We start from the raw sequence: 25,178 nt of genomic DNA on the forward strand, positions 1-25,178 counted from the left end.
CCGCGCGGGCGTGCGTTTTTACTCGGGTCCTCTCGGCATGCCGTCCGAGTTTCTTGTCCGCCGTGAGACCCCCACCCACGAGGGCTTCCGTGAGAGAGATACGGACCGCTCGACTCGGCTCCGGATACGGGCATGTTTGACGCCGTGTTCTTGGGCGCGCGGGTATGGATGCCGCGACTGTGACGTGGCGGAACGACGCCGGGATCCCGTGTGAGTGGGAGGGATGGGCGGGATGGTGATGTGTAAAACCTGAAGTGACGGACAAGATGGAGCTGGAGCTGTATCTCTGGGTAAATCTTGTGAAGGTTTAAAAGGTATCTGAGACGGTATTGCGTGTTAGTTGGTTGTCTCACTTGATATCAATAATTTAATTCAATTTTGTTTCGTCTTTGAATTGTCTCAACACTTCCTTCTACACATCGGCAGTCTCGATAGGATACGACTGAGCATGTCTGGGATCTGGTCCGGTATAAAACTACACACGGAGAATCCCAGTTGAACAATCCCTCAATCGGTTACAATAGGTAGATCACCACGTCCCGGTCTTCCGTCATTGACCCCCCCCCCCCCCCCCGCGCCGTGGTCGCCCACCGCGGAGCGGGCCGGAACCCCCGGGACAGGTCCATGGATCTCCGCATGAAGGGATCTTCAGCTCACAACTGGGCACATCTTGCATCTCACTTCACGAGTCATCTCACATGCGCCGATGGTTTAGTGGTAAAATTCTCCGTTGCCATCCAGCAGCGTCGGGGAGACGGGGGTTCGATTCCCCCTCGGCGCATTTCCTTTTGCTTTTGCGTCAATTTCAACTGAACCGACCTGCTTTAATTGCAATTGGCTTCCGTGTGTGTGTGTGCTTTCTGGCTGGTTTAGGAGCGGTTTTGAGATAAAGGTTGTGTGCGCCGGCACGGCGGACCTATTGGCTCTGGGTTCATCGCCGAGGGATAGTGAGATGACAAGCGAGTATTAAGGAAGCCCTTCACTTCACTTGAATTCGGTAGCTGGTTAATATGTGTATCAGATAGGGCTGTGAACCTGCTGATTGACCTCGTGCATGTGTTGCTCCTCCGTTTACGGAACTTGAGGTTGTTGCGCCCGGCGTTCATGTCAACACGAAAGCCGTGGGGTGAATGAAATACACGAGACAAGACAGGCAAGCAGCAGAGAGAGCACAGGTTAATCATACTATTGAATCGTATCCCAATGCAATTAGCAGCCTAAACGTCACCAGCAGACACACGACAGACAGGCAAAAAGTGAGGACTGTCCCTGGCAAGGCTCGAACTTGCGACCTTTGGATATCCCGACCTGGAGGCAGGGTCATATTGACAGAATATGAGACCAACGCTCTACCGACTGAGCCACAGAGACCGTGTGCGTGCTGAACGGGGCTGGTGGGAGGCGAGAAGAAGGGCCACATCGTGGGCGGAAAGAGAGGGGCAAAGGAAAGGCGACGATGGGGCGGTGGGGAAGTAATGATGCTTTGTGGCCCAGTCATGGGTTGAGACGGAGCCTTTGGGAGAACACCTTATCCCGGACAACGATATCCTCGGAGGGGGGGGGGGGGGGGGGGTGTTGGCTCTTCACGACTGCTCGCTCTCGCTGGCGACGACCGGCGCCTTGATCCGGAGGAGCTTCTCGGCGTTGCGGTAGGCGATCTTGTCGAGCTCCTCGGGCGTGACCATGCCGCTGTCCCGCAGCTCCCTCACCCACGCCAGCCCGTTCTCGTTCTTCTCGAACGGGTAGTCGACGCTGTACAGGACGTGGTCGACGGGCGTGTTCTTCAGCACGCAGGCCAGCGGCGCCAGCCCCCACACGCCGCTCGTCGTCACCCAGATGTTCTCCTCCCACACCCGGCGCCAGCCCCGGCCGCGCGCGCCCCACCGCGGCGAGAGCTTCTCGACGCGCTCCATCACGAACGGCAGCATCTCGCCAAAGTGCCCGACGATGATCTTGACCCCCGGCACGGCGTCGAACAGCCCGGCCGCGAAGAGCCGGAGCACCGCGAGCCCCGTCTCCTGGTGCCACCCGAACCCGCTGGTCCCGAGGCTGAGCGCGGCGCCGGGCCCGTAGCCCCCCTCGTAGGCCGGCCGCTGGCCCGCCGACGGGAACGTGGGGTGCAGGTAGACGGGCACGTCGAGGTCGGCCGCCGCCGCGAAGACGGGCCAGAACCGCGCGTCGTCGTAGTGCGCCCCGTCGGCGTGCGCGTCCACGAGGGCGCCGACGAACCCGAGCTCGCGGACGCACCGTCGGAGCTCCGCCGCCGCCTCCTCGGGGTGCGCCATCGGCAGCACCGCGAACCCGGCCAGCCGACCGGCCGGGGCCTCCCGCACCGAGGCCGCGAGCGCGTCGTTGGCGAGGCGGCTGAGGGCCGGCGGGCGCGGGCCGAGCCCCGGCGCGTGCGAGACGACCTGGAGGGAGACGCGGTTCGCGTCCATGTCGGCCAGCCGCAGGGGCCCGACGTCCCGGAGGCGGTCGCCGACGGCCGGCACGTTCTTGAGCTGCTCCCCGTAGAGGTCCGACAGCTCGGCGAAGAGGTCGGGCGCGACGAAGTGCTCTTCGAGCGTGATGAGGGGCGGGATCCGGTCCGACATGTCTGCGGATGTGTGTGTGTCTCTCTCTTTGTGTGTGTGTGTGTGTGTGTGGTTCTGGCCGGATGCTTTCTCTAGCGGGCAATGTGAGTTGTGAGGAGCATACCTGTAGGATGCTTTGTCTCTTTATCTTGGGGAGCTTAAGCCGCAGCGCCTCTTGGATACCATCCGTGACCCCGCATGGCCAAATTTTGAAGGTCCCGTCCTGAGACATGCAGCAGAAGCACTGGATTGGATCGTAGATCTGATGGGCGATCAATGGGCCTCGGTACTTTCCCGGTCAAGCCCGGCTTGAAATCTATCATGGTATGAGTGTTTCAAGCCATTCGGCGCATCGAGCATGGTACAAAGACAAGAGTGACGAGACCGACGGCGGACTTGATTGATCTCGGCTTTTGATCACAAATGATACGCGCCGGAGAGTAATGAGCATGTAATGTAGGATTACCAACTTAGACCTTGAGGAGTTATGGCTTTTGTCGAATTGTTTCTTTCTCTGTTGAAAGACTAGAATTCCATTGAAATATGCTATGAGGCAATCGATACAGATAATAAACTCTGCGGGGTATACATGCTCGGTTCATTTCGTCGACCAACGCAACAAGAACAAACACGGCACAGCAGAGCTTCATGACCATGATTCTACTCCATACTTTGTATTCCCACTCGTAGACTGCATCCTTTAGCTATATACTGCCTTGCTCTCTGCCAGCTCCTAACAGTAGGAATGTTAGAGTAAAGCAGGGTGTTGAGGATGACGGAAAGGCATCATGGATCCGTTTCACCCGCAAAGTAACCACAGCCTTGTGATTGTTTTGGAAATTATTACACATATATCCAAACCAACGGGCCAAAGTTCTGAATTGCAACACAATGAAGCCACGGTGATTGGATCGAATAGCGTCAGCCTGCAAAACATGGCCGAGAGGCCGCGGCCCATCATGACAACTTCGCCGGTGATCTCAATAAAGCTGTCGGGGCTGGGCCAACGACTTGGCTGACAAGCCGGCTATGTCGTACTTTTGATAATGTAGAGTGTATATTATATCGTCCAGAGTGATGGAGCAGTCGAGGAGTTAAACATGGGCTTACCAGAGATGTGCTGACGCCAATGCAACCGGATCTCAGTCAAATTCCCCACGGCACGAGTGAAGCACAAGAATGCAGAGAGCACAGTGTCGGCACGCAAGGTCACTGTGAGCCGTGCCGCCCCCACCATCCACATCAAGCGCAAAATGCTGCCGCGACCCCAAAGTCTCGAGGCCTCACTTACATGGCAAGCCTCACAAACGTCCCTCCTGCCTCACGACGAGGTCTCATTCCCAGAAAAACCTGCACAATATAAACATGGCCACGAGGATACCCCACGCGCTGGAGGGCTACCTCGCCCTCCCGCCCGAATGCGCCCAGATTCTCCTCACCGGCGTCCTGGGCGCCAGCACCAACTGGCTCGTCCTGCGCCACCTGTACTCGTACCTCAGGAAGCCGGCCGCGGACGGGGAGGAGGCGACGGCGGCGGCGGATGTCCGCGTCGTGCTTGTGAGCTTCATGCGAGATTTTGCGTTCTGGAAGGAGGGCGCCGGCAGATTGGTATGTTCACATGTTCACCCCTCATGCGTGTGCCTCGTCTGCCCCTCACTCGGTGTTTTCTCTCTCTCTCTCTCTCTCTCTCTCTCTCTCTCTCTCTCTCTTTGACCCCCTCTACCCCTCCATCCGATGAGATTTTCCAAATGGCCGACGGAATGGAGACGAGGCAGGAGCTTTTTCTAAAAAAAAGATTAAATTTTTTTTTTTGCAAAGAACTGACGAAACCATTGCAGGGCCTCGACCTCGAAGGTCTGGGGCGGAGCGGCAGGTTCGTCTTCGTCGACGGGCTGAGCGGGCTGTTCTGGCAGGAGGGTTTCGCCGCGAAGCCGGCGGCCAAGGGACAGAGGGTCCTCCGCGGGGCGAGGCTGCCGGACATACAGCGCGAGCTCGAGGGGGCGGTCGCCGACGTGTCCGCCGAGGGCGCGAAGACGGTGCTGGTCCTGGACCAGCCGGACCTCCTCCTCGCCGCGTCCGGCGAGGGTCTCACCGGCCTGGCGCTGCGGAACATGCTTCTCGACGTGCAAGAGGTAAGCGGCGCGCTTTCACTTGGGTCGCCTGCCCTCCCCCTCTCCGTGTCTTTTCATGTCATCGTTTCTCGTGTGTGTTCGATCACAAACACCTGGCCATGTGCCTCGTCCTACACCACTTCCCGCCCTTGCTAAGTGAAGGGGAAAAAAGAAAAAGAAAAAACAAGTTCGAAACTGACACGGAGAAAAAAAAAAACACAGAAAGTCCACGCCACCGTCTTCACCGTCGCGGCGGACGAGCCCCTCGTCGCGTCGCAGACGACGACGCTCGAGAAGGAGCACGCGGCGTTCGTCCTCGGGCTGGCGCACGCCGCGGAGACGGTCATCAGCCTCCGGCTCCTGGACACGGGCAACGCGAGCGACGTCAGCGGAGTGCTGAGGATCACGGCCGGCGGAGACGCGCACTGCGAGAGGGAGGCCGTCGAGGAGACGGAGCTGCTGTACTTCGTCGGCGGGGACGGGAGCGTCAAGGTGTTTGGGAGGGGGCAGTGAGGGGAGGGGGAGGTCCGAGGTTGTGGGACGCACGTCACGAACGATATATTTCGGGACATGTTTGAGTGGGAATTTCATGCCATGAACCGCCGGGCTGGTGTGGTGGCAGGCTCGACACAATCACTACGCTTAGGAATGCTCCCGTCAAGGACGAGTCAGCTGTTAGTAGAGCTTCAACCACACTATAACGACTCCGGCCGGCCCAGTCTCGCCACATATCCCACAAACCGAGCATGTCAGAATGCCATTCGGGGCGGGCCCGTTCATCACTCATATTTCTAGGCGCGAGGGATCACAGAGGGTGACAGGACAAGCAAAGCCGTTTCTCTTTCGTTTTTGAGGATCCCCGTTTTCCCAATGTCCCTTTTTTTTAAAAAAAAGTGATTTCCCCTTTCTTTGCCCGCGCGCGAAGAGATGTATGAAACACAAAAAACACCCGTTGTTTGGTTTTTGTTTGACTCCTTTTTTGATATTGGCTTTGCTGTTCAAGTCAAACGGGGGGTTTTAGTGAGGAGGAAAAAAAAAAGAAGCGTTTCGTGATATCGTTTCTTCCGAAAAGAGTTTCCCCCGCGGGGGGCAACACACACCTCCTCCGCCCTCCCCCAAGTCTTCCCTAACCCGTCGCCCGAATGCCTCGATTGCACAGATACCTCCCCATGTCGACCCGATTCACATTCCAATCATCGCTTGGTTCTCGCTCACGACTGCTGGACGGTGGGGCCGGCGGAGCCCTTGGGGACACCAGTCTGGAAGCCGTTCTTGAAGCGGCGGGAGACGTCCTTGAGGTAGCGCATGCGGCCGGTACCGACGGTCTTTCTCCGCTTGGCCTTCTCGGACCAGTTGTCTGCATCGCGTCCTGCGTCAGTATTTCCGGTCTCACACACGAGTGGGATGGAGGGGGGAGAATGGCGTAAGCAGAGAGAGTGTCTCGAGTTGTGACTGTGCTGGATCGGGTTGGGTTCGTCGTCGGGAGTAAAACGTACACTTGCGGGTCTTGGCCGCAGGGTAACCGCAGGAGGCGCAGGTGTGCTTCTGGATGTGAAGCGATCGGCGACCTGTCAAACATCGGAACCATCAGCGTCTGTGGCGTCCCTTGAGCATTGAGAGGGGGGGGAGTCCGCAGTCCGTCGCGTCCTAGCATGAAATGCAGAGCAGAGACTCGATCCCCCCCCCCATGGGGCGGGTAAGACTTACCGCAACGACGGCACAAGGTGTGCGTCTTGTTGTGTCTCTTACCAAACGAGGAGGTACCCTTCGCTGCAGAAAAAAACAATCGTCAGTCCATCGAAACGGCGAACATGCCCTCGTCGCGACGAGGACAACAGTGGCGGCGGCGTAACGTACTCATCTTGGCGGTGTTCGGTGGTCGACGATGGTGTTCTGTGGTTGCTGGTCGGTTAGTTGGTTTGCGGAGGAATCGGACAAGAAGCTCGCGGGTGGTCAAAATTTCACTCTAAGCGAGCGAGTTTTCGGGCACACAAATTGTGGCAGGCGCCCTTCGGGTGATCCTCGGGGGGTGCGGCGACGTCACATGACCCGGGCTTTTGTGGGATCCAAAGGTCGAATTTGTCGGCCAATCAGCGCTGTGTGTGCCCCCGGGTACTCGAGGTACGTATCCAAGGAGGGGCGCCCGGGCCACCCACCCCAATGCACCTTCGTCCAAGGATTTCGATGGGCATGTCACTTGCTATGTATGTATGAGTCTGCTTCAACAGCTAAAAACAGGTACGCGAGAATGACTGAAGCTCAAACAAAGCAGATGGCGGCGTCAAGTTGCCCTCACAAATGTTGGTTGCCCACGGAAATGTTGTGCATTCGTTCGATTCGATCACCTAAGCACCAAACGCCAATCGAACGCCTTTCCCCCCTTCCCACTGTGCCTCCTCCTGGTCTTTTTTTCCTTTGCCTCGTGTCGTGCGGGTATACAAATCCATACATTGTCCACCTCCAAACCAGAGCCCCAAGCCATGATAGATAGGCATTTACCTGTGCAACCCTACCCCTTATTCATCACGCTTGAATGTCGAGCATCTTTTTGAGCGCCGCCTCGCTCGCCCTCAACCACCGGCCCCGCTCCTCGAGATCATCCGCGTCGCCGCCGGCGCCCTCCTTCCGCCGTTGCGCTTCCTTGGCGGCCATCTTGCTGTTCTGCCTCTTGGCCTCCAGCGGCTGCAGCTCGGCCTGCAACCTCTCGGCTTCCTTTCTCTTCCGCGGTGCCTTGGCTTGTAGCTGCTCCAGCTCGCGGTCTAGCTGCTGCTGCTGCCTCTTCTTCTCGTCCACCAGCTCGAGCGTTTTGGCGAGCGGCAGGTTCATGTACGGCTTCTGCCCCGGCTCCTGCGCCTCCTTGAGCTCGGCCACGCGCTCCTCCAGCTCAGCAATCTTGTCGGGGAGTTCCCTCAGCTTGGCCGTGTCCAGCCGCACGCTCTCGTACCGCTTCGCCAGCTCCTTGCCCTTCCTCTCCAGCTCCGTCACCAGGTCCGCCACCTCGACCTTGAGCGCCTTGAGCTGCGACTTGGCCGCCAGATTCGCCTTCTCCAGCTCGATGTTCTCCTGGGGCGAGACGATGACGGGTGGGTCGCCGACGATGGCGCGGATGAACTTCTCCTTGGTGACCTGCTCGACATAGGAGAACCGCAGCTTCGCAAAGAGCTCCTTGTAGTGCTCGAGGTCGGCGTCCAGGCTAGCGGGCGTCGCCGCATCCTGCGAGGCGTTGGACGCGTCCGAGGTCCGCTGCTGCCGCGACTCCTGCGCGACGGCGCTCGATATGGGCTCGCTCAGCCTGATGATGGAGATCTCATGGTTCTCATTGAGGTCCTCGATCTTGCGCAGCACCGAGGCCGCCTCGTTCGCGTCCATGTTTGAAAAAGAACAAGAAAAAAAAACCAATTGCTCGTGAAATATACCTGTGGATATGCGTCGATTGTGGAATCTGTTGCAGTCGCGTCGAATAGTTGTGGTCGGCCGCTCGGAGTCGGCTCAAATCTTCTTTGCGCCGCCCAGTGTCGGGTGTTTGGTGACGTTTGTTTACTTGTGTCCCAAAGGAGCCAAGTGCGGGTGGCCCTTTATCGATAACGGCAAATCTTTATCTTATCGCAGCAGACAACCGGGCGGCTGACGGAGATGCATCGGTCCATCCCACTTTGCCAAAAGGCCGTCGTCCCAAGGTGCCTGATTTCCGCCTGTTGTCGATCAATCCATCAGCCGCCACAATTTGCGACAATAATGCCTTTCCACTAACCGCAACCCTGCGACTCCTCTTCGTGATATCACTCGGCAGTCTACTCGAAAGGCCTTCCTATTATTTCTTCCGTTTCGATCAACGTCCATAGATGATTGGTTATCACCCTGGTAAAGTAATCGGGTTTATCAGATACCGGCAATCATCCCGCCGCCCAGTCAACGAATGCTCTCACCCTTCCCTTGGGTCGCGCCTCATTCTTAGAAACGGCGCGATACTCAAATCTCTTCTGGCTCGAAACCAGGCCCCATTCTCGAGATGCCCAACGACAACCTCCTCACCGACGAATATGTCGCCGAGCTGCTGGCTAAAGAGGCAGACGACTGCTCGCTAAAGTACTCCAGCATGGGCATGGATGCGTTCCGCACCGACAAGAAGTACGTCCTGTGATCCCGGGCTCCCGGACCCTCCAAACAAAATCTAATCGGACTCTTTCCCCCCCTCCCTCCCAGACCGGCAAACATGCCCAAGCCAAACACGCGTTTCCTGCGTCACATCATCAAGGACACCAACACGCACAACAAGAACCTCCTCGCCAGGGAGGCGACCGAGTCCCGCGCGCGGCTGAAGGACCTCGAACACGCCGAAGAGAAGGAGAGGCGGAGGAAGGCCGGGCCCCAGGACATCCGCAGGCGGCAGATGGGCGACATCAAGGCCATCCTGGGAGACCGCAAGGGCACGCCCGGCCGCGCAGGGCGAGCCGACAAAGAGAAACCGCAGACCAAGGACGAGGCGTCGCCGCGCAGGAGGCACCATCACAGGGAGCGGAGGAGCGCATCGCCGGAGCGCGGCGGTGGAGCGCGGCACCGCCGGAGCCGTAGGGACGGGTCCGATTCGGAGCGCGACGACCGACGACGGCATAAGGGCGAGCGGCGGCGGTCCCGCTCGCCAGACGAGGTTCCGCGGAGGCACCGCCACCGATCGCCGCTTGGAGGCAGAGACTCGACATCCAAGTCGCACCGGGGCGACAAGCAGCGCAGCCGGGGCGAAACGGCGCACGAGCTGATCGCGAGGAGCCTGCGCACCCGTAGGGAGAGGAGTCGCGAGAGGCCGCAGGGAGGAGGGTTCTCGATCAAGGGCAGCAGCGGTCGGCGGGCGACGCACGAGCGGGAGCGCGGGTCTGCCGGCGACGGCGACGGCGGCGGCGGTGACGTGTCCGACTCGGACCCGCTGGACGACTTCATCGGGCCGGCGCCGCCGCAGCAGGTCCGATCGCGGGGCCGCGGCGCGGCGGCGGGGACGTCGGGGATCGACAAGCGCTTCGAGGCGGACTACGACCCCAAGGCGGACGTGGAGATGGCGGAGGCCGGGGCGGGGGCGGGGGACTGGGACGACGCCGTGGAGGCGTTCCGGGACCGGCGGAAGTGGCGGCAGAACCAGGAGCAGCGGATGCGGGCGGCGGGGTACAGCGACGAGATGATCAAGAAGTGGAGGGAGGGCGGCGGCGGCGGCGCGGGCGGCGAGCAGAGGGACGAGCGGGACGTGCGGTGGGCCAAGGCCGGGGAGAAGCGGGAGTGGGATCGCGGCAAGGAGGAGGAGGAGGGGGTCAGCGGGCTGTTTTCCGAGTTCAACTGACTCCCTGCGAGGCTCGGTGAGGGTGGTGGTGGTGGGCGATCACGGCTTTTGGTGTTTCGGGAAGGGGCGTTTTTTTTTTCTGGTCATTGCAGACGAGGGGAAGGAAATTGCATATTGCCTGGCATGGCTCTGATGGTTTCTTGTTTTCCATTTTTTTCATCTTTTTCGAATACCGCATAAGACCAAAGCGGGGGTGTCTTCTACGATGGCTACGGACTTGGCCTGTCATTCAACGTCACGGCTATCATGGCAAGGTTTGCACAGAGGGGACTTGGGAGACGTTCGTGGACGTGGACGTGTATATATGGCCATCTTGGGGGCTTTCACGAGCGCCGCTGTAGACCGTTTTAGATATGATGGTAGATGGGGGAATGGGCAGATTCGTGCTCCCTAAAGCTCTAAGTGAGAGAGAGAGAGAGACAGAGAGAGTGTGTGTGTCATTTGTCCTGGGCTGGGGTTTTCGTCTGGTTTTCTTTTACTGCCCGTTGTGTGAGTAATGGACGTTGATAGATGAGACGATGAGGCTGACTGGCGGGCCAGGGCCTGGCTCTCCGCCCCCACTCGCGCATCAGAGTTGAGTTCAGCCTGACTGAACTTGCAGGCCCTTTCTGTCTCTCTCCTTTTCATCTGATCAGAGGTTTCACTTTCCTTATGCCCCCCTACCAAATGCCGGCCATACTTGACTCGACGGGCGGGCGCTACGCAGTATGATGAATTTGAGAGGGGCAGTTGCCATAGCTCAACAATAACAACAAAAACAATCTGTGCAATACGAATCAAATCTCACCTTCTCTATTTGTGGACGGGAATTCGGCTTTACGGCGTCACCTAGAGGCAGATGCACTTTTGCCATCGTACACAAGAAAAAGGCAGCGGCGCTCCAAGAAATGCGTGGGTACCGCGGCGGCCTTGGGCCACGCTAGGACAGGCAGAGAGGCAGACAGGCAGAGAGAGAGAGAGACAGAGAGTGATCGGCAGGGTTGTTCTTGTGTGTTTGTAAAGTGCCGTTTCACAACCGGACACGTCAAAGACGCATGTTCCCCCTGGTTGTGAAACAAATATGGGTTTACATGCTGGAGAAGAATGAAGGGCAAGGGGGGGGGGGGGGGGGGGGCGACGGGGAGACGGCGCGCTATGCCGGATTGGGTAGAGCTGGAAGGGTGGGGAAAGATGTACGGGTAGCTACCTCCTATTACAGTGAGTATGTACCTGCCCTGCCTAGGTAGGTAAGGAGCAAAGACTAGACTGACTGCCTGCTTTCCTGAACGAGATGGGTTTTCAAGAGAGGGCTTCGGGCACGTCAGGAACGCCCCAGGTACGTCCCAGGTGCGCGGGTCGACGGGGTTCCCGATGCGGCAGGTGGGAGTGTTCGCTCTCGCGGGGGATGTTGGAAAGAGGAAGAGAAAACGAAGGGGAGACCGGGAAGGGGGAGGCTGAACAAAAGAGGCTGGAACGGGGGCAGCTACTGTCGCCGATTGAGTGCGAGTGCCGGGGCGCTGGGAAAGACGATGGACAAGGAGCTCGTTCGTACTGAAGGGTTTGGAAGATGTACTCTGTACAGCGGACTCTGTAACGCGTCTCGGGACGGGGGACGACCTTGAGTGCACATCCGTAGTATATAACGAACCATCTTATCAACCTAAACTAATAAGGGGGTGGGTAGGGGATACGAATCGTGCGATGCGATGCAGTCCGACGGGTTCGTTGCCTGGGCGCGCTCGCTTTGCTTGTTCGGCTGGCTGGTTGCTAGACTCGGGATGAATTGAGTTTTTTTTTTCTCCTGCGGCCGAGCAGGGAGCTTTTGCAAGTGTTGGACGGCGAAGAGAGAGAGAGAGTGAGAGAGAGGAAGTGCGAGATGAGACGCCCTGACGGGGTGCGCGCCTGTGTGTCTATTCGCTCGTCCGTTCGTCATGCGAGTCGCGGGAGAGAAGGGGGCCCCGGGGAGAACTGGGGCGGGCGCATTGAACACTACGACGCTGGGGAATGTACTGTACATGATAAGAGACCGCGGCTGAGGGTTGCGCTGGAATGCAGGACACGTGAAGTCCCGAAGGAGACTGACGATATACTTACTGCGGGCAGGGGGGTCAAGGAAGGTCTTGATTCACATCACTCAGGGTCTTCTTCTTCTTCTTCTTCTTCTTCTTCTTCTTTTCTCCCTTTCCTCTTCTCTCTCAAAAAGCTGCTCGCGCGCTTCGGGAAGGGGAGGAGAGAAACCTCAGTAAGGTTTCGCGTTTCTGGCGAAGTTGCCCATCTCGACCCCGAAGGTTTCGTTTTTGTTTTTGTTTTGTGGAGAGTCGCATACGGCATTAGGTTATAGGTAGCAGTGAAGAACAATAAGCTTCTCTCCCGGTCAGCTTGGAGGGAGATGGGTTTTGGGTTAGGTTTCTTTGAGTGTTTCTCCAACCCTCGCCCACCCCCTCTCTCCTTGACTCCTCCTCTTCCCCTCATTTTCCCTCTGATTCAGTTTCTTTGCCCTGCCGCGCCTCCTCCCCCCTTCCACCGCTAGGCCGAGCCGGGACGAGACCTTTCAACCACCGCCCTCCCCCCCCCCTCCTTCTTTGTTCAAGACGTCCCCCTTGATCTTTGATCGGAAGACTACTTACGTACACTACGACCACGACCCTTACCTAGTTTCAATAACGGATGGCGGCCAAAGGGGAGCGTGGATTTGGAATGAAACAGAATGTTGGCCGCTGCTCATGAGGCCGGACTTATCAATGATTCGAGCGCTGTGTGAGGCCTCTGAAATGCCCCGCCTCTCCCCCCTCTCCCGACTCGACTGTCGGACAAGGGCTACGTTTTGGTACTTGGTCCTCATTTCCCGTCGTCGTATCCGGTGATGCTTCGTGAACTCTGCCAAAGTAAAAAAAAAAAAAAAAGAAAAAAAAAAGAAAAGAAAAAGGGAGTGTTTAATGAAGGTGCGCGTCGATTGAAGATGATCGTCAGGACGGAATCTAGGTACGAGGGAAGCATAGCAGCAGGGTCTAGCTACCTACCTATAGTACCTACCTACCTAGGCGTGGGCTTCATCCACCTACGCAAGGTACGGAGTACATTGTTACAATTCGTACAAGTACGGTAGCACGCGAAGAAGATCGTCGGGCCTGGCCTGGTGCCTGTCATTGTCAGGCGACACGACATCCAGTTGATCCACCTATGGCGCGACAGACGTCAACTGCACCTATCCCATACTTTACTGTCTTACTACTGCCATACTGCCTCATCTGGGCGACCTGAAGCATCATGTGTGGAACTGGAGGGGGGGGGGGCCGAGATAATGGGACACCAAAAGTATGGAGGCTCTTCCTTTCTCTCAGGCAAAGGCCATGGAAGAGTTCGAGACATCCGCCACCAGATGCCAAGACGAAGCAAAAAAAACGAGGGGTTCCAAGGCCGAAGAAAAAAGAAGAAGATGCAGATGGAAAAGAAGGAAAGAGAAGAAACCGCCAGGACTGGCCACCCTAAAAAAAACCTTGGCGAGCATGACCATGTGGTGTTGTCACCTTGTGCCGCCAAACCCGGCGCGGCCATACCAGCGTCTCCCCTCCCCCTGGCCACACACACACCTCGACCATGTCGTCCTGTTTCGGTTGCCGCGTATGGCGTGCTTCTCAGCCCCCTCATCCACTCGGCGTATGGTAGAGTAGAGCAGAGCAGAGCAGAGTAAAGCAGTACAGCACGTTACCAAGGCACCTGGGTGGTTCACGTCACACCGAGAACAGCTGAGAATATCATCCCGGGATGTTGTCGTTGACGCTGCCGCTGCCGCCATCGGTACCGCAACCGCTGGAATCCTCTCGAGCGGTGTCGAACGGTGTCGAACCGAGTGCCATGCATGTACAGTACACGCCACTCATCCCGGATGGATGGATGGTGACCTGTGTTTGTACACCGTACAATCGAACCCCCCCAACCCCAGTCAGTCAGGCAGAGTTAGGTACTCCCCCCTTCAGTCGGTCGCTTCACTTCCACGGGCATGAGGAGATGATGGGACGCCCGAGAGCTCGCGTGTCGGTCGCTGCACCACTACGCTACCAAGTTCAATGACGCTACAGCCCTTTACGTATGTGTGCTTCTTGGCCTAGGCAGGCACCTACCTATTTTAAGGTACGTACAGGTATTACACTGCAGCCACGAGGTACGTACCTAGTCTGGTAAAGGTAAAGTTGGAAGGCACGGTAATACTACGGTATGTGCGCAGGTAGTAACAAGAAAGAAAGAAGGAAAGAAGGAAAGAAAGAAACAAAGAAAGAACGAGAGGCCCCGGGCCCCGAGCATCAACACCCGCCCCGCCACCAGACGCGCCGCCCGAGTCGATATCCAGGCGCTACGTACCTTGGTAGGTATAGGTATTCTTTCTACCTAGGTGGGCACGTAGGTAGGCACGCAGCGGGCTCCGTACGCTAGTAATTATTGTGTACGGAGTACCTGTAATCGGCTGTTGGTTGGCCTCCCACCCACATCCCCAATCCATCCCATTCAACCATCCAACCATCGTCTTCCATCCATCCATCCACCACCGGCCTCTCTCTCTCTCTCTCTCTCTCTCTCTCGCCCTCTCTCACCCTCCCTATCCTTCGCTGTTATACGTATGTATGGCGCTGCCCTGCTCTGCGCTGCGTGCACACCTTCACTTCCATCCACCTGCTGCACCAACTCGCCTCGACTCCAACTCGACGAAAGAATCGGCCACTTCTCCCATAGCCAGTCTCCTCCAGCCGGTCCTCTTTAAAACAACCTGATCGACACACCAAGCCTGCCACTCGCTCCCTTGGTCCCCCCAAAGAAAAATCCAAGAGCCCCCCCCCAATTCTTCGTCTATTCTCTTGGCCCGACGCTTCCCGCCGCACATCACAAGACCGAGACAGAGAGCGAGACACCGACAGACGCTGCTGCCCGACCTCCTTCCGCCTTTCTGCCGCACTCGTCTCTCACTTCAGCCTCGACACACAACCCCAGACGGCCTCTCATTCTTCTTCTTCTTCTTCTTCCTCCTGTCCCCGCCTCATGACTCTGCGCATGTTCCGACTTTGCGCAGATTGCCGCTGAGCCACTGACAGCAGCTGGTCGGTCCGTTACCTTGACTCGACTCTCGTGCTCTCTCGCTGCCGTTATCGCCAGACTCGACTGCCCGGCCGCCGCGCCGACCGCCCGGATACCCCCCGCCCGTCATCTCTACATACAAACACTCACCACACCGGGAGCATTCGACTTCGCGTCCTTGTTTATATTCCCTTCCTCCCGTATTCTTACCGACCCGACACGATCCCAACCATGCGTACTCCTAGAATAGCCATCATCGTCCTCTTCTTCGTCGCCTCCCTCTTCCTCTTCTGCCGCTCCGTCGTCTCCTTGGCTCGCTCCAACACCGTCGTCGCCCCGGCCTCTGCCTCGCCATCGCGCTTCCAGAGTCTTTTCTCCTTCACCGCGCCCTTCTCCATCTTCACCCCGAATGCTGCCATTAGCCTGACCGACGACAACAGCACCTCCTTCGTCGCTCGCCCCGCCGCCTTCGGCCCTAGCCTGCCCAACAAGGGCCTCAGCGGCCAGCTATGGATCGGCAGCGGCTTCTCCGACGATAACCTGCAGGACGGCGAGGGCGAGGGCGAGCTGGGCTGCACCGATATCCCGGGCTGGGAAGACGGTAAGGCCAACGCCATTCTCAAGTCCGCCTCCAAGGCTGTTTCCAAGTCGAACGCCAAGGCTGCCACTGCTGCTGGCAAGTCCGGCCACCACAAGCGAGACAAGGCCGCCGCCGCCGCCGACGACGACGACAAGGACGCCGTCCCCGGCGTCGTCGGCCTCCCCACCACCCGCCTCAAGTCCAAGATCCGCCCCCTCGACGACGGCACCGACGACTACCTCCACCAGAGCCTCGCCCGGAAGCACCAACCGAACCACCACGACAGCGCCGTCTCCGCCGAGTCGACCCACGCCGATATCCAGTCGATACAAGAGGCCGCGGAGATCGCCGGCAAGATCGTGCTGCTTAGTCGCGGCGGTTGCGGCTTCCTCGAGAAGGCCAAGTGGGCCCAGCGCCGCGGCGCCATCGCCCTCATCGTCGGCGACAACACCAAGGGCGGGCCTCTGATCCAGATGTTCGCCAGGGGCGACACCTCCAACATCTCCATCCCCTCCGTCTTCACCACTCGCACCACGGCGCACCTGCTTTCGTCTTTGACCCAGCCGGGCAGCTATATCGAGGACACAATCGACGAGCACGGCCGCCCCGCCCTCAAGGTTCTGCACTCCGACGCCGCGAACCGGAAGAACAGGAAGAATAAGCAAAAGGCCGCCGCCGCCGCCCCGGTGTCCACACCGACCCCCAAGACCAAGTCCACGGCCCCGCCCAAGACCAAGGCCAAGGCTGCCTCGGACACCAAGGCCACCAAGACCAAGGAGATGAGCAGCTCCCGCGGCGGCTTCTTCCGCTGGCTGTTCAGCTGGGGTCGCAGTTCGCGGCCCGGCAAGGGCAGCATCCAGCCCCCCAGAAGCGGGCGCCATAACTGGGTCCTCGTCGACGACTGGAGCGAGGAGAAGGACAGGGCCATCCGCGACAGCCTCGGCAAGGCTGCCAAGAGGGGCAAGGACAAGGTCCCCGAGCCCCGCAAGAACGAGGACAGTTTCCAGATTGGCGTCCAGGACTGGCGTGACCCCGACCTGGTGGATGCGCCGACCTCCAAGGACAGCGTCGACAAAACCGAGCAGACCGGCAAGCCGGGAAGCAACGCAAGGGAGGGCAAGGACGTCAGCGGCCCCAAGGGTGGAAGCATCACCCCGGGAAGCGGCGAGTATAACCCTGATATGCCTCCTGCTGAGGCCAAGGGCTCCTCCGCCTCTTCCGGCAAGGGCTCTTCCGCCCACAGCGGCATCATGTCAAAGATCTTTGGCGACGATGACGGCGCCGACTTCTCCAAGGCAGACAAAACCGTGGACGAGCATCCCGTGCCGAGGAAGCCGACTCTCGACGACGGCGACGATAACGAGCCAGTTGGACATGACGGTCTGTGGGTCACCATTACGCCTTCGACCAGCTCCAGCCCCTTCTTCGACACCCTGCTGGTCCTCGTGGTCAGCCCCTTGATCACCTTGAGCGTCGTCTACGCTCTGCTTATCTTGCGTGCGCGTATTCGCAGGAGACGCTGGAGGGCGCCTAAGTCGGTCGTCGAGCGCCTGCCTGTTCGCACCTACCACACCGTCGCGGCCTCGCCTCTACCCTCACCGAGGCTGCCATCGCCCACGACCCCGACCCCCACCACGCCCCTGCTGCAGCAGACCCCTGCACGGTCAAGGCCTCGTTCTAGGACGACGACGGGCATCCCCGAGTCGGAGAGTCTGCTGTCCGTCAATTCGGCCCTGCAGATGCCCAGGTCGCCCCTGCGGCCCGAGCACGAGAAGCCGAACGGCAGCTATTCGAGCGAGTGGAAGAAGTACATGGGCCGGCAAGTCGAGTGCGTCGTGTGCTTGGAGGAGTACGTCGACGGCGTCAGCCGCGTCATGAGCTTGCCTTGCGGTCACGAGTTCCACGTCGAGTGCATGTAAGTGACATCTATCTTGAAAAACTTTTGCAACATTCTTTTGCTAACGAACTCCTAGCACACCTTGGTTGACGACACGCCGTCGCACATGCCCTATTTGCAAGGGCGATGTCGTGCGATCTCTGGCACGCGGCTCTCCGTCCAGCCCTCGGTACGAGCCGTACCACGACGACTCTGACGATGAGGTAGAAGCCGAGGCATCCGGTTCAAGGGACCGGGGCGATGACATGGAACAGGGCATCCTCTCACCTGCGCCTAGAGGACGCCAGACCCGGCCCGAGGGATGGCTAGGCTTGCTATCGGGTAGCTTCGGGACATCCTCTCGAACCAGCCGATCGTCGCAGGAGGACCGTAACAGGTGATCCGGCCCACGCGCACGGTTTTATCTTGCAATTTTACTTTCTGGGTTTATGGCGGCAATTCTGAGCTTTCGCCCCGTGCACGACCGAAACAGGTCGCATGGGGAGGATGGGACGTACATAAATGGCGTAATATGGGGTTTCTTGGGCAAACACTTTGGGATGGTGTTACTGGGCAGCATGGCCGGAATATTCACATACGGCCCGGCGGAGAACTGGGGAACCTCTACACACTCGCTCCGATCAGTTTTCTTTCTTTTTCAGATTTGAAATGTTTGCTCGTTGGCCGACTTGGCCTATCCCGAGAGAAGGGGGTCAAATGTCGAGAAAGGCGAGGGGGGATAGGTAGATAAGGTGGTAGAGAGCCGACGGTACAGAGGAAGTGGGTGACTATTATACCCGTCGTCTTGTTTCCCCATAGAGGGGGGAGGGGGGGGAGCGGACGCCTTTTGGAATACGAATTCCATTGCCAATGCCTTTGCGGAGTGGGTGCATACGTGCGTGACGCGAGGTGAAGGTTCCATTGACTTTTGAAAGTTCAACCCTCGGTGCCCGTCCGAGGCGGGCGTGTCTTGTCATGGGGCGTATATCCTGTGATGCTAGTACGACTGTGTCTTGCGGGGATGTCGGAGGAGGAAGGGGTTTCTTGCTGCCCCCCCCCCCCCCCCCCCCCTATGTGCTGATGAACGCGCTTCCGCGGCTAGCCGTCCCTGTCCACGTCTAAGGAAGCTGCCGTAAGTGAAAGTGAGTGTCGTATGCTGCGTCTGCCTCATCATCTCGCCGAGGCGAAAAGACGGGAGGGGAACACCTGAACACGGAGTGGAGGTTCTGAAAGGGGGGAGAGGGTCGATTACGATTAGGTACGGTTGGATGCCTGCTTTGTCTTGTGGAGGTTCGTGGAATTAGGAGGAGGGGGGTGGAAGGGGGGTTTTTAGATGTCGTTGTAGAAGATCATCCGCGGCGCCTCCCTCTCGCGGACGGAGTAGGCCCACGCGGCGCCCGGGGGGGTGGATGTCATCAGGGCGCCGGGCGTCGTGGTCGTCGCTGTCGGTGGTGTGGTGGCGGTGGTGGTGGTGCTGCTGCTGCTGATGCTAGCTGCGGCGAACGACTTGCGTTCCGGCGGAGGGGCGGAGGGGAGGGGGAGGAGGTGGGTTCGTTGGGGACCTTTGGGGAGGGCTCTGCTGGTGTGTTAGTCTGAGGGGGGGTGTGGTTTTGTAGTGAAGGTGGGCAGGTTGTTGACGAGATGGATGGCGCGGTGGGGAGAGGAGAAGGGGGAGGAACTTACAACGCGGTGCCCAGCACCCCGTAAAAGAGGCTCTGGTCCGTCGCAGGCGCCCGCGTCCGCGCCCGCGCCCGCGCCCAGAGCAGGTGCCGCGCGCCGGCGACGGCCCCGTCGATGCGGGCCTGTAGCGTCGGGAAGAAGGGGCGGAGGGAGAGGAGGGAGATGACTAGCCCTTGCGGGCCGGAGGCGAAGCCGATGCCGCCCCCCGCCGCCGGGTGGTGGGCGTCACCGTCAACGACTTCGTCGTCGTTGTTGAGGGGGGGACCCGGGGCGGGCCAGTCGCCGTCGGGGAGCTGGAGGTCGAGCAGGGCGGCGAGGCGGGGCGTCAGGGCCGGGGCGAGGGGCGGCGAGGTCAGGACGATCTGGGTGACGGTGCCGAGGGCGCCGTGGGCCGCGCCGTGGCGGTCGGCGGGCGAGACGTGCTCTGAAAGGGGCGAGGGCGAGGGCGATAGCGTAAGAGCGCTGTGGGGAGGAAAAGAAGAGGAGGAAGAGGAGGAGGAGGAGGATGAGAAAGAAGGATGATGATGGGACGGGCACGTCCAGGGCGTGGACGGGGAGAGCAGGTAGTCCGACACGAGGACGATGGCGCGCGAGACGAGGGGCGCGGAGGAGGGGACCCAGTGTCGGATCAGGCGGAGGAGGTAGAGGGTGCCCGCGAGGCCGTGGAGGAGGCAGGTCGGTAGCGGCGGCGGCGGCGACTCTGTTGACGGCGAGGGAAGGGGCCGCGCGTCGAGGATGTGCGCCAGCACCGGGGCGAGGAGGGAGAGGAAGAAGCGCACGTGGGCGAGGTCCTGCGTGACGCAGGCGCGGACGGCGGGGCCGGCGAGGGCGTCGGAGAGGAGGCCGAGGACGACGGGGTGGTGCTGGTGGTGGTGGTGGTGGTGGTGGTCAGAGTCTTTCGCGTCGGGGCGTGTTCTGTCAGATGTCTGCGGGGGCGGCCGGCGGCCGGCGGCGGCGGCGTCGCGGAACGGGACAAGCGGGGCAGAGGGCGTTGGGATGTTGGAGATGTAGGCGCGGGCCCAATGGGTGGCCGGGTAAGAGTGGACATGCAGGCGGGGGTGGGCGGCCGAGACGGCGAGGAAGAGGTACGCGAGGCCGGTGTGGGAGGTCAGGGGTCCCGTGAGGGTGGAGGGCGGGTGCGTCGACTGGGGAGGGGAGAGGGAGAGGATCTTGGACAGGTGGGCTGGGAGGGGGTCGGGGTCCATGGCGGGAAGGACTCGAGAGGATGTAAGATGTGTGGGAGGAGGCGGTTTATGATGGAGTGGGATGCGAGGACGTGAGAGGATGTGAGATATATGAGATGGAGAAGAAAGGAGGGTGAAGCGAAGGGAGGCCGAGATGAGTTGCGTGTAAAGTAAGGTAGGGTAGGTAAGTGAGTGAGTGTAAGCAGGCGGTCAGCATTCTGGCGTGGGCATGTTCCCCTCCGCACCGCCAGGATACAACATGATCTTCCCCGGCGTCGTGGGAGTTCCTGGCGAGTTGCCCTCTTGGCGGGGAATGCATGTGGGGTCGGAGCTTTTTTGCCCCCCGGGGCACCCGGGATGTCGAAGCGGGTCCTCTGCTTGGGGGGGGGGAGGGGAAGTTGGAATGCAGATGCCGGGTGCTTAAAGTGGTAAGGTGAGGTTTCTTACCCAGACACCTGACCGCATGCCAGAAGATCCCGATCCGCAGCTCTGGAGACAAACGAAGAGAGTGTCTCTGATCAATAGGATGCGTTACCGATTGGCGTGCTCCAGCCGTCTTTCGTCAAAGAAGTGACCGTCGTCGGCCCGTGCGATACCGAGCCCGGCCCGGTAGTTGCTCCCCGAACCCCTTTGCTCCACTCGGATCCGGCACCGCCGGGTTTCCTATTCAGGCAACACATTTCAAAGCCCGCCTCGCCAAGTGTTGCCGGGACACACGATGACCTTCTGGTCAAAACTAAAATCTTACGAATCTGCATACTAAATCTCCAGGTCCATTCGTCTCATGATGCCTTCTGCTGGTTGGTATCCTGCAGGTTGGTTCGTCAAGACCGGGGCGGCCGTGGCGTCCCCGCTCAAAGTCTCTTACGTGTCCGTCTCCAATGACATATCCTTTTGGGTTTCCGACATTCTCCGAACCATCCGTGCAAGAAGGCGCTCCGCATTTATTCGCCCAGCATGGCCTTCGGGCAGTGTCTTCTTGCGAACTGCTACAACGCCATTGAGCAGCTGGATCGCCTCCTCGACTCGTCCGGCAGCCTCGTACATGATAGCGAGGGAGTATTGCAAGTACTGTTGGCGATCACTGTAGAGCTCCCCTGGTGCCTCGCCTTGTAATTTTACGGCATGCTCAATTATTTCCGTGGCCTTTCCGTGCCGTCCGGCTTCGAAATACGCTTTTCCAAGTGATACCTGTAGCGATAAGAGAAAACTGCGATTTTCCGCTTGCGTGTCCTGACACACTGGTATCGCGTGTTCCAGCAACTCTACAGCTTCTGTTAGCTGTCCTGTCATGCAATAGAATTGCGCGACGTTGAAATGTGCCGACAGTCGATTCTTGTCGCTCTCCGGGTTTGCTCGTCCGGATAAGCGATATGTGCCCGCAAGCCGGTACTGATGTACGCGTCGTCTCGGGTCGTTCTTCGGACGCGTCTCTACCAACGCCTTTACGACGTGCTCCAAAAGCTTGACTGGCTTTTTGACTTGACCTTCAAATCCGTAGGCCATCCCAAGTTCGCTCTGTAGTTCAAGCAAGATGGTCGCGTCTGGTTGCAATGTCCTACGGCAGGCTGCCACAGTATCTTCCAAGAGCGCGGTCGATTCTCGGAGTCGATAATCCCTCGTCAAGAACGTCGCCGTCAATCTTGCTAACCGCGCTTCGTTCAATCCCCAACTTCGATCGGTGCCCCTGGACTCGAGGAGTTTCAGTGCGTGGGGTAGACATGCTCGCGAAAATTCGCTATCCTCCCGCACGCGGGAGGCAAGTATTCTCCGAATATAAATTAGTGCAAATTCACGGATATCACCCGCTAATCCTTTCTTTTCGAACCAGATTCGGCTGGCGAGATGAACCAAAGGGTGCATGTAGAGTAAGTTGGTTCCAGGTCGTCTTTCGAGGAATGCAAAACTGGCCAAGATTCCAATAGCACAGTGAAGGTCTTCTGTGTTCCGTCGGGGTAGAAGATCCATTGGAATAGATGCAGGCCCAATTTGTGAGATGAACTTTAGCAGAGCCATGGCCGCTTCCGAGTCTGTCATCTGCTCCATGTGCCTAAAGGAAACGAGCCACGTGGTCGCCACGGCGTGACCGATGTCTTCGTCATCGTATCGCGTGTGGTCTCGGTATTCACGGCTCAGCAGGCCAGCTGCTTCCTTCTCCGTGCCCCTGAGGGTTGACAGATAGTCCTCGATGGACGTTGAGATGCAGTTGTTACGGAGATGTGCTGCTGCTTGGGAGATGGCAAGAGGAAGGTGTTCCAATTGGGCGAGGAGGTCCTCGACCAACCCGATAGGCCGAGCTGATTCCTCCGGCATGAGCTGTTCGAAGAATTTCCTGGCTTCGGACGTGGTCATCTTTTCCAATTCGAGAATCTCCTTGCCGGCAAGCTCAAATGCAAGCCTTTTAAACCTCGATGTGAACAGAATGCGCCCATCTTCGTTTGCCGGAAGGAAGTTGTTGATCCCGGGAGAGGCGCCTGACCGGAACATCGTCTGGCCATCGTCGGCGTTGTCCACAATGAGCAGCCAGTTTCCCGCATCCCGCGAGTTAAGAAACCGCTGCACGGCCTCCTTTGGATCCTCGTCCTTGGCCACTTGGATGCCCGCCCTGTCGATAATGCCGTTGCATGCCTTCTCAAAGGCGCTCATGCTGTAGGCCTGAGCCCAGAATATGGACCACGTCGGCCGGTTCTCCTTGAGCCAGAAGGCCGTCTGCAGGGCGACCTGCGTCTTACCAATACCGCCAAGGCCAGTGATAGCAAGGCGTCGTGGCCCGTCGTCCACACAGAGCTTCACGCGAAGCTCCTCGAGGAAGATCTCTCGCCCTACAAAGTTGCGGTTTTGCGTAAATGGTACGATGAAGTGACGAGGCCGAACACTATGTCGGGGTAGACTTTAGCAAATTTGGAGTCTATACCGGATTCATGTATTGGGTCATACTTTTCCTCCATCGCAACCGGTAGGTGAAAAAAGAGCTCCCTTGCATAGGCCGCCGCTGCCGCTGAGGCGTAGCCTTGCCAGTCGTCATTCTTGAGCGCGTCGCAGTAGTTGGAGATGCCCCGGATGACAAGGCATCGGAAATCCGTGAGGGCGCCCGCCGCCTCCATCTCGAAACAGAGCACGCCGTGCTCTTTGGCTAGCTTGTCCCTCAGACCGGCGTCTCTGAGCAGAAGCTCGCCCGATGCAATGGTACCCCGATGAACGATGATTCCATCCGTCTCTTCGTCTTCGGGTCCGCGCATGTGATCCTTGGACACACCCGGGTGTTTGTATTTGGATCGCAGCTTGTGTTTCGAGAGGATCCGCTCGATGTTACTCGAGATGGGGCAGTCTTCTGCCGCTTCCAGATCGATTTCCAGGCTCTGCGCGGCGTGGAGAAGGGCAACAGGCGGGCTGTTGATGTATCCGGTCCGCTCAAAGACGCCATCCTTTGACTTGCCGTGACTGTAGTAGACTGCGCCGGATTGGGCATTCTTGGGCTTGCTGACAACCACGTGGCCGAGGCGTATCATGCCGGCCTCTGATCTGGTAGGCACACCACCGCCGATACCTACCAGCAAGCCGAATTCTAGATTACGAAAAGTTGACTGCATGAAAGTAGCTACCATGGCAGCCGTGCAGTTTCCCGGCTGATGCAAACCGGCGATGACAATGTTGTGGCCATTGATACTTCCCAGCCAGTAGACGGTGGGATCGGTGCGCGGTTGTGGCAGCTTCTCATGGACCTCATCAAGCATAGCCAGCGCGGCTTGCAGCTCTACATGGAGTGGGCAGATCCAACCGATGCGATAGTTATCGAGGGCGAGTTTCTTTCGAGCTGTGGCAGGTACAGTAGACTATTATCCAGTAAAGATCAGATGCTGTGCTGGAAGAGACAGTAAGTAAAGTCAAACGACTTACCATTTCGAACTATATATCATTTGCATCACCAGTGAATTCTCGAAGGAGAGTGAATTGTTAAGTCGTAGAATCTCAGGTGGTCGGCGCGGGGTTCGTCGTTGACTTCGCGCTGTCCAGGACTCTGCAGCCTGATGCGGTGCCCATCTCATACCGGGATCCTGGTGACCAATGACATTGCAGTCTTTGCCGCCGTCAGCCAGTACCATCAAACATATTACATGGGTACCATTGCTGATGGAACTATTCGAGTTAACCCTTGCTAATCATTGCTCTTCCATGCAGGTAGGTGGTAGTGACCCTGGCGGGGTCGGCCATTCTCCCGGGTCTCCGCAGTAACTGGTCCCACGCCGGCTTGAGCATCGACTGATATTGCGAGAGACGCAACACAAGAAAGTAAGGACAACAACAGTGCGTATATGGGGGACGAATGTGAAGGTGAAGAAGCTAGAGAGTCTGCTAGCAAATATCGCTGGCAGAGGTGAAGTGGCTGGCCCGAGGCTGGCCAATGCAGGGGCAAGGTGGGTTACGTGACCACATGACCTCAACAGGTATCCCGGCGCAATGCAATAAGATGAAGGCGCCGTTGAAGGCGACACTACCCGGACACAGAAATCAATAGCTCAAGTATGTTCGCCGAGATTCCGTATCTACGGAGCCCCAGCTGAACAGCATGAAACTACACACTGATATACAGTGTGGAAAGGCGGCTGCTGTACCGAAGATTAAACTTCTTTTGAGTGTTGATTAAGAGCCTAGTATAGTTGTAAACGCAGTGAATTAGCACGTACAGGGGTTATAGTTAATGAAGTTTAACGAGTTTGTCTTTTGAGACTATTTAGACTAGAGACATATCAAGATGTCTAGCGTGATCATTATTGCCAGGTTTATGTGTAAAACTTGCCAAG

General features: G+C 58.4%; 10 protein-coding genes and 1 non-coding gene across 11 annotated transcripts; 5 read left to right on the plus strand and 6 right to left on the minus strand.

Annotated features, from left to right (window-relative positions):
* Positions 1 to 693: 693 nt before the first annotated feature.
* LY79DRAFT_553729 (uncharacterized protein) lies at positions 694 to 1,564 on the minus strand (the record flags this gene model as incomplete). The annotated part of the gene is made up of 1 exon (XM_060557801.1): positions 694 to 1,564. A coding segment is annotated over exon 1 (313 nt), but the record flags the coding sequence as incomplete, so codon positions are not given.
* LY79DRAFT_t124 lies at positions 701 to 781 on the plus strand. The gene has a single exon. It is a non-coding gene; the product is annotated as a tRNA-Gly (tRNA).
* Positions 1,552 to 2,648, minus strand: LY79DRAFT_553730 (uncharacterized protein). Its single transcript, XM_060557802.1, has one exon. It carries the CDS (start codon positions 2,592 to 2,594, stop codon positions 1,584 to 1,586), a length of 1,011 nt encoding a protein of 336 aa, XP_060414156.1. The 5' UTR covers positions 2,595 to 2,648; the 3' UTR covers positions 1,552 to 1,583.
* A 1,290-nt stretch (positions 2,649 to 3,938) lies between these two features.
* LY79DRAFT_515359 (uncharacterized protein) lies at positions 3,939 to 5,197 on the plus strand (the record flags this gene model as incomplete). The annotated part of the gene is made up of 3 exons (XM_060554703.1): positions 3,939 to 4,181; positions 4,412 to 4,705; positions 4,907 to 5,197. 3 exons carry the CDS (start codon positions 3,939 to 3,941, stop codon positions 5,195 to 5,197), a joined length of 828 nt encoding a protein of 275 aa, XP_060414157.1.
* Positions 5,198 to 5,895: 698 nt separating this feature from the next.
* On the minus strand, positions 5,896 to 6,545 carry LY79DRAFT_590187 (ribosomal protein L37e; the record flags this gene model as incomplete). Its single annotated transcript, XM_060561116.1, has 4 exons — positions 5,896 to 6,041; positions 6,181 to 6,252; positions 6,392 to 6,454; positions 6,542 to 6,545. The coding sequence occupies 4 exons, from the start codon at positions 6,543 to 6,545 to the stop codon at positions 5,896 to 5,898; spliced, it is 285 nt and encodes a 94-aa protein (XP_060414158.1).
* Positions 6,546 to 6,936: 391 nt separating this feature from the next.
* Positions 6,937 to 8,286, minus strand: LY79DRAFT_553737 (uncharacterized protein). Its single transcript, XM_060557803.1, has one exon. It carries the CDS (start codon positions 8,051 to 8,053, stop codon positions 7,208 to 7,210), a length of 846 nt encoding a protein of 281 aa, XP_060414159.1. The 5' UTR covers positions 8,054 to 8,286; the 3' UTR covers positions 6,937 to 7,207.
* Positions 8,287 to 8,322: 36 nt separating this feature from the next.
* LY79DRAFT_631964 (uncharacterized protein) lies at positions 8,323 to 10,010 on the plus strand (the record flags this gene model as incomplete). Its single annotated transcript, XM_060562184.1, has 3 exons — positions 8,323 to 8,812; positions 8,888 to 9,169; positions 9,485 to 10,010. Exons 1-3 carry the CDS (start codon positions 8,694 to 8,696, stop codon positions 10,008 to 10,010), a joined length of 927 nt encoding a protein of 308 aa, XP_060414160.1. The 5' UTR covers positions 8,323 to 8,693.
* Positions 10,011 to 11,705: 1,695 nt separating this feature from the next.
* On the plus strand, positions 11,706 to 12,637 carry LY79DRAFT_197361 (uncharacterized protein). The gene is made up of 2 exons (XM_060551432.1): positions 11,706 to 12,476; positions 12,568 to 12,637. Exon 1 carries the CDS (start codon positions 11,866 to 11,868, stop codon positions 12,328 to 12,330), a length of 465 nt encoding a protein of 154 aa, XP_060414161.1. The 5' UTR covers positions 11,706 to 11,865; the 3' UTR covers positions 12,331 to 12,476; positions 12,568 to 12,637.
* Positions 12,638 to 14,854: 2,217 nt separating this feature from the next.
* Positions 14,855 to 18,060, plus strand: LY79DRAFT_197305 (uncharacterized protein). Its single transcript, XM_060551431.1, has 2 exons — positions 14,855 to 17,551; positions 17,610 to 18,060. Exons 1-2 carry the CDS (start codon positions 15,288 to 15,290, stop codon positions 17,911 to 17,913), a joined length of 2,568 nt encoding a protein of 855 aa, XP_060414162.1. The 5' UTR covers positions 14,855 to 15,287; the 3' UTR covers positions 17,914 to 18,060.
* A 521-nt stretch (positions 18,061 to 18,581) lies between these two features.
* Positions 18,582 to 20,746, minus strand: LY79DRAFT_703518 (uncharacterized protein). The gene is made up of 2 exons (XM_060564968.1): positions 19,196 to 20,746; positions 18,582 to 19,088 (listed from the first exon to the last, which is right to left on the minus strand). Exons 1-2 carry the CDS (start codon positions 20,395 to 20,397, stop codon positions 18,842 to 18,844), a joined length of 1,449 nt encoding a protein of 482 aa, XP_060414163.1. The 5' UTR covers positions 20,398 to 20,746; the 3' UTR covers positions 18,582 to 18,841.
* A 181-nt stretch (positions 20,747 to 20,927) lies between these two features.
* LY79DRAFT_606958 (uncharacterized protein) lies at positions 20,928 to 24,378 on the minus strand. The gene is made up of 3 exons (XM_060561889.1): positions 24,274 to 24,378; positions 23,314 to 24,209; positions 20,928 to 23,251 (listed from the first exon to the last, which is right to left on the minus strand). Exons 1-3 carry the CDS (start codon positions 24,274 to 24,276, stop codon positions 21,241 to 21,243), a joined length of 2,910 nt encoding a protein of 969 aa, XP_060414164.1. The 5' UTR covers positions 24,277 to 24,378; the 3' UTR covers positions 20,928 to 21,240.
* Positions 24,379 to 25,178: the final 800 nt, after the last annotated feature.

Source organism: Colletotrichum navitas (genome assembly GCF_030913465.1).
Source record: "Colletotrichum navitas strain CBS 125086 chromosome Unknown LY79scaffold_29, whole genome shotgun sequence".
In the NCBI taxonomy this organism is placed as follows: domain Eukaryota; kingdom Fungi; phylum Ascomycota; class Sordariomycetes; order Glomerellales; family Glomerellaceae; genus Colletotrichum; species Colletotrichum navitas.

What these genes read in the sequence shown, in the direction of transcription:
- LY79DRAFT_553730 (XM_060557802.1), bottom strand. Translation starts at nt 2,594, where the DNA reads ATGTCGGACCGGATCCCGCCCCTCATCACGCTCGAAGAGCACTTCGTC.
- LY79DRAFT_553737 (XM_060557803.1), bottom strand. Translation starts at nt 8,053, where the DNA reads ATGGACGCGAACGAGGCGGCCTCGGTGCTGCGCAAGATCGAGGACCTC.
- LY79DRAFT_197361 (XM_060551432.1), top strand. Translation starts at nt 11,866, where the DNA reads ATGAGACGCCCTGACGGGGTGCGCGCCTGTGTGTCTATTCGCTCGTCC.
- LY79DRAFT_197305 (XM_060551431.1), top strand. Translation starts at nt 15,288, where the DNA reads ATGCGTACTCCTAGAATAGCCATCATCGTCCTCTTCTTCGTCGCCTCC. An exon ending in GAGTTCCACGTCGAGTGCAT is followed by an intron (nt 17,552 to 17,609) that starts GTAAGTGACATC and finishes ACGAACTCCTAG; the next exon opens with CACACCTTGGTTGACGACAC.
- LY79DRAFT_703518 (XM_060564968.1), bottom strand. Translation starts at nt 20,397, where the DNA reads ATGGACCCCGACCCCCTCCCAGCCCACCTGTCCAAGATCCTCTCCCTC. An exon ending in GGGGTGCTGGGCACCGCGTT is followed by an intron (nt 19,089 to 19,195) that starts GTAAGTTCCTCC and finishes ACACACCAGCAG; the next exon opens with AGCCCTCCCCAAAGGTCCCC.
- LY79DRAFT_606958 (XM_060561889.1), bottom strand. An exon ending in CCGGTTGCGATGGAGGAAAA is followed by an intron (nt 23,252 to 23,313) that starts GTATGACCCAAT and finishes ACCCCGACATAG; the next exon opens with TGTTCGGCCTCGTCACTTCA.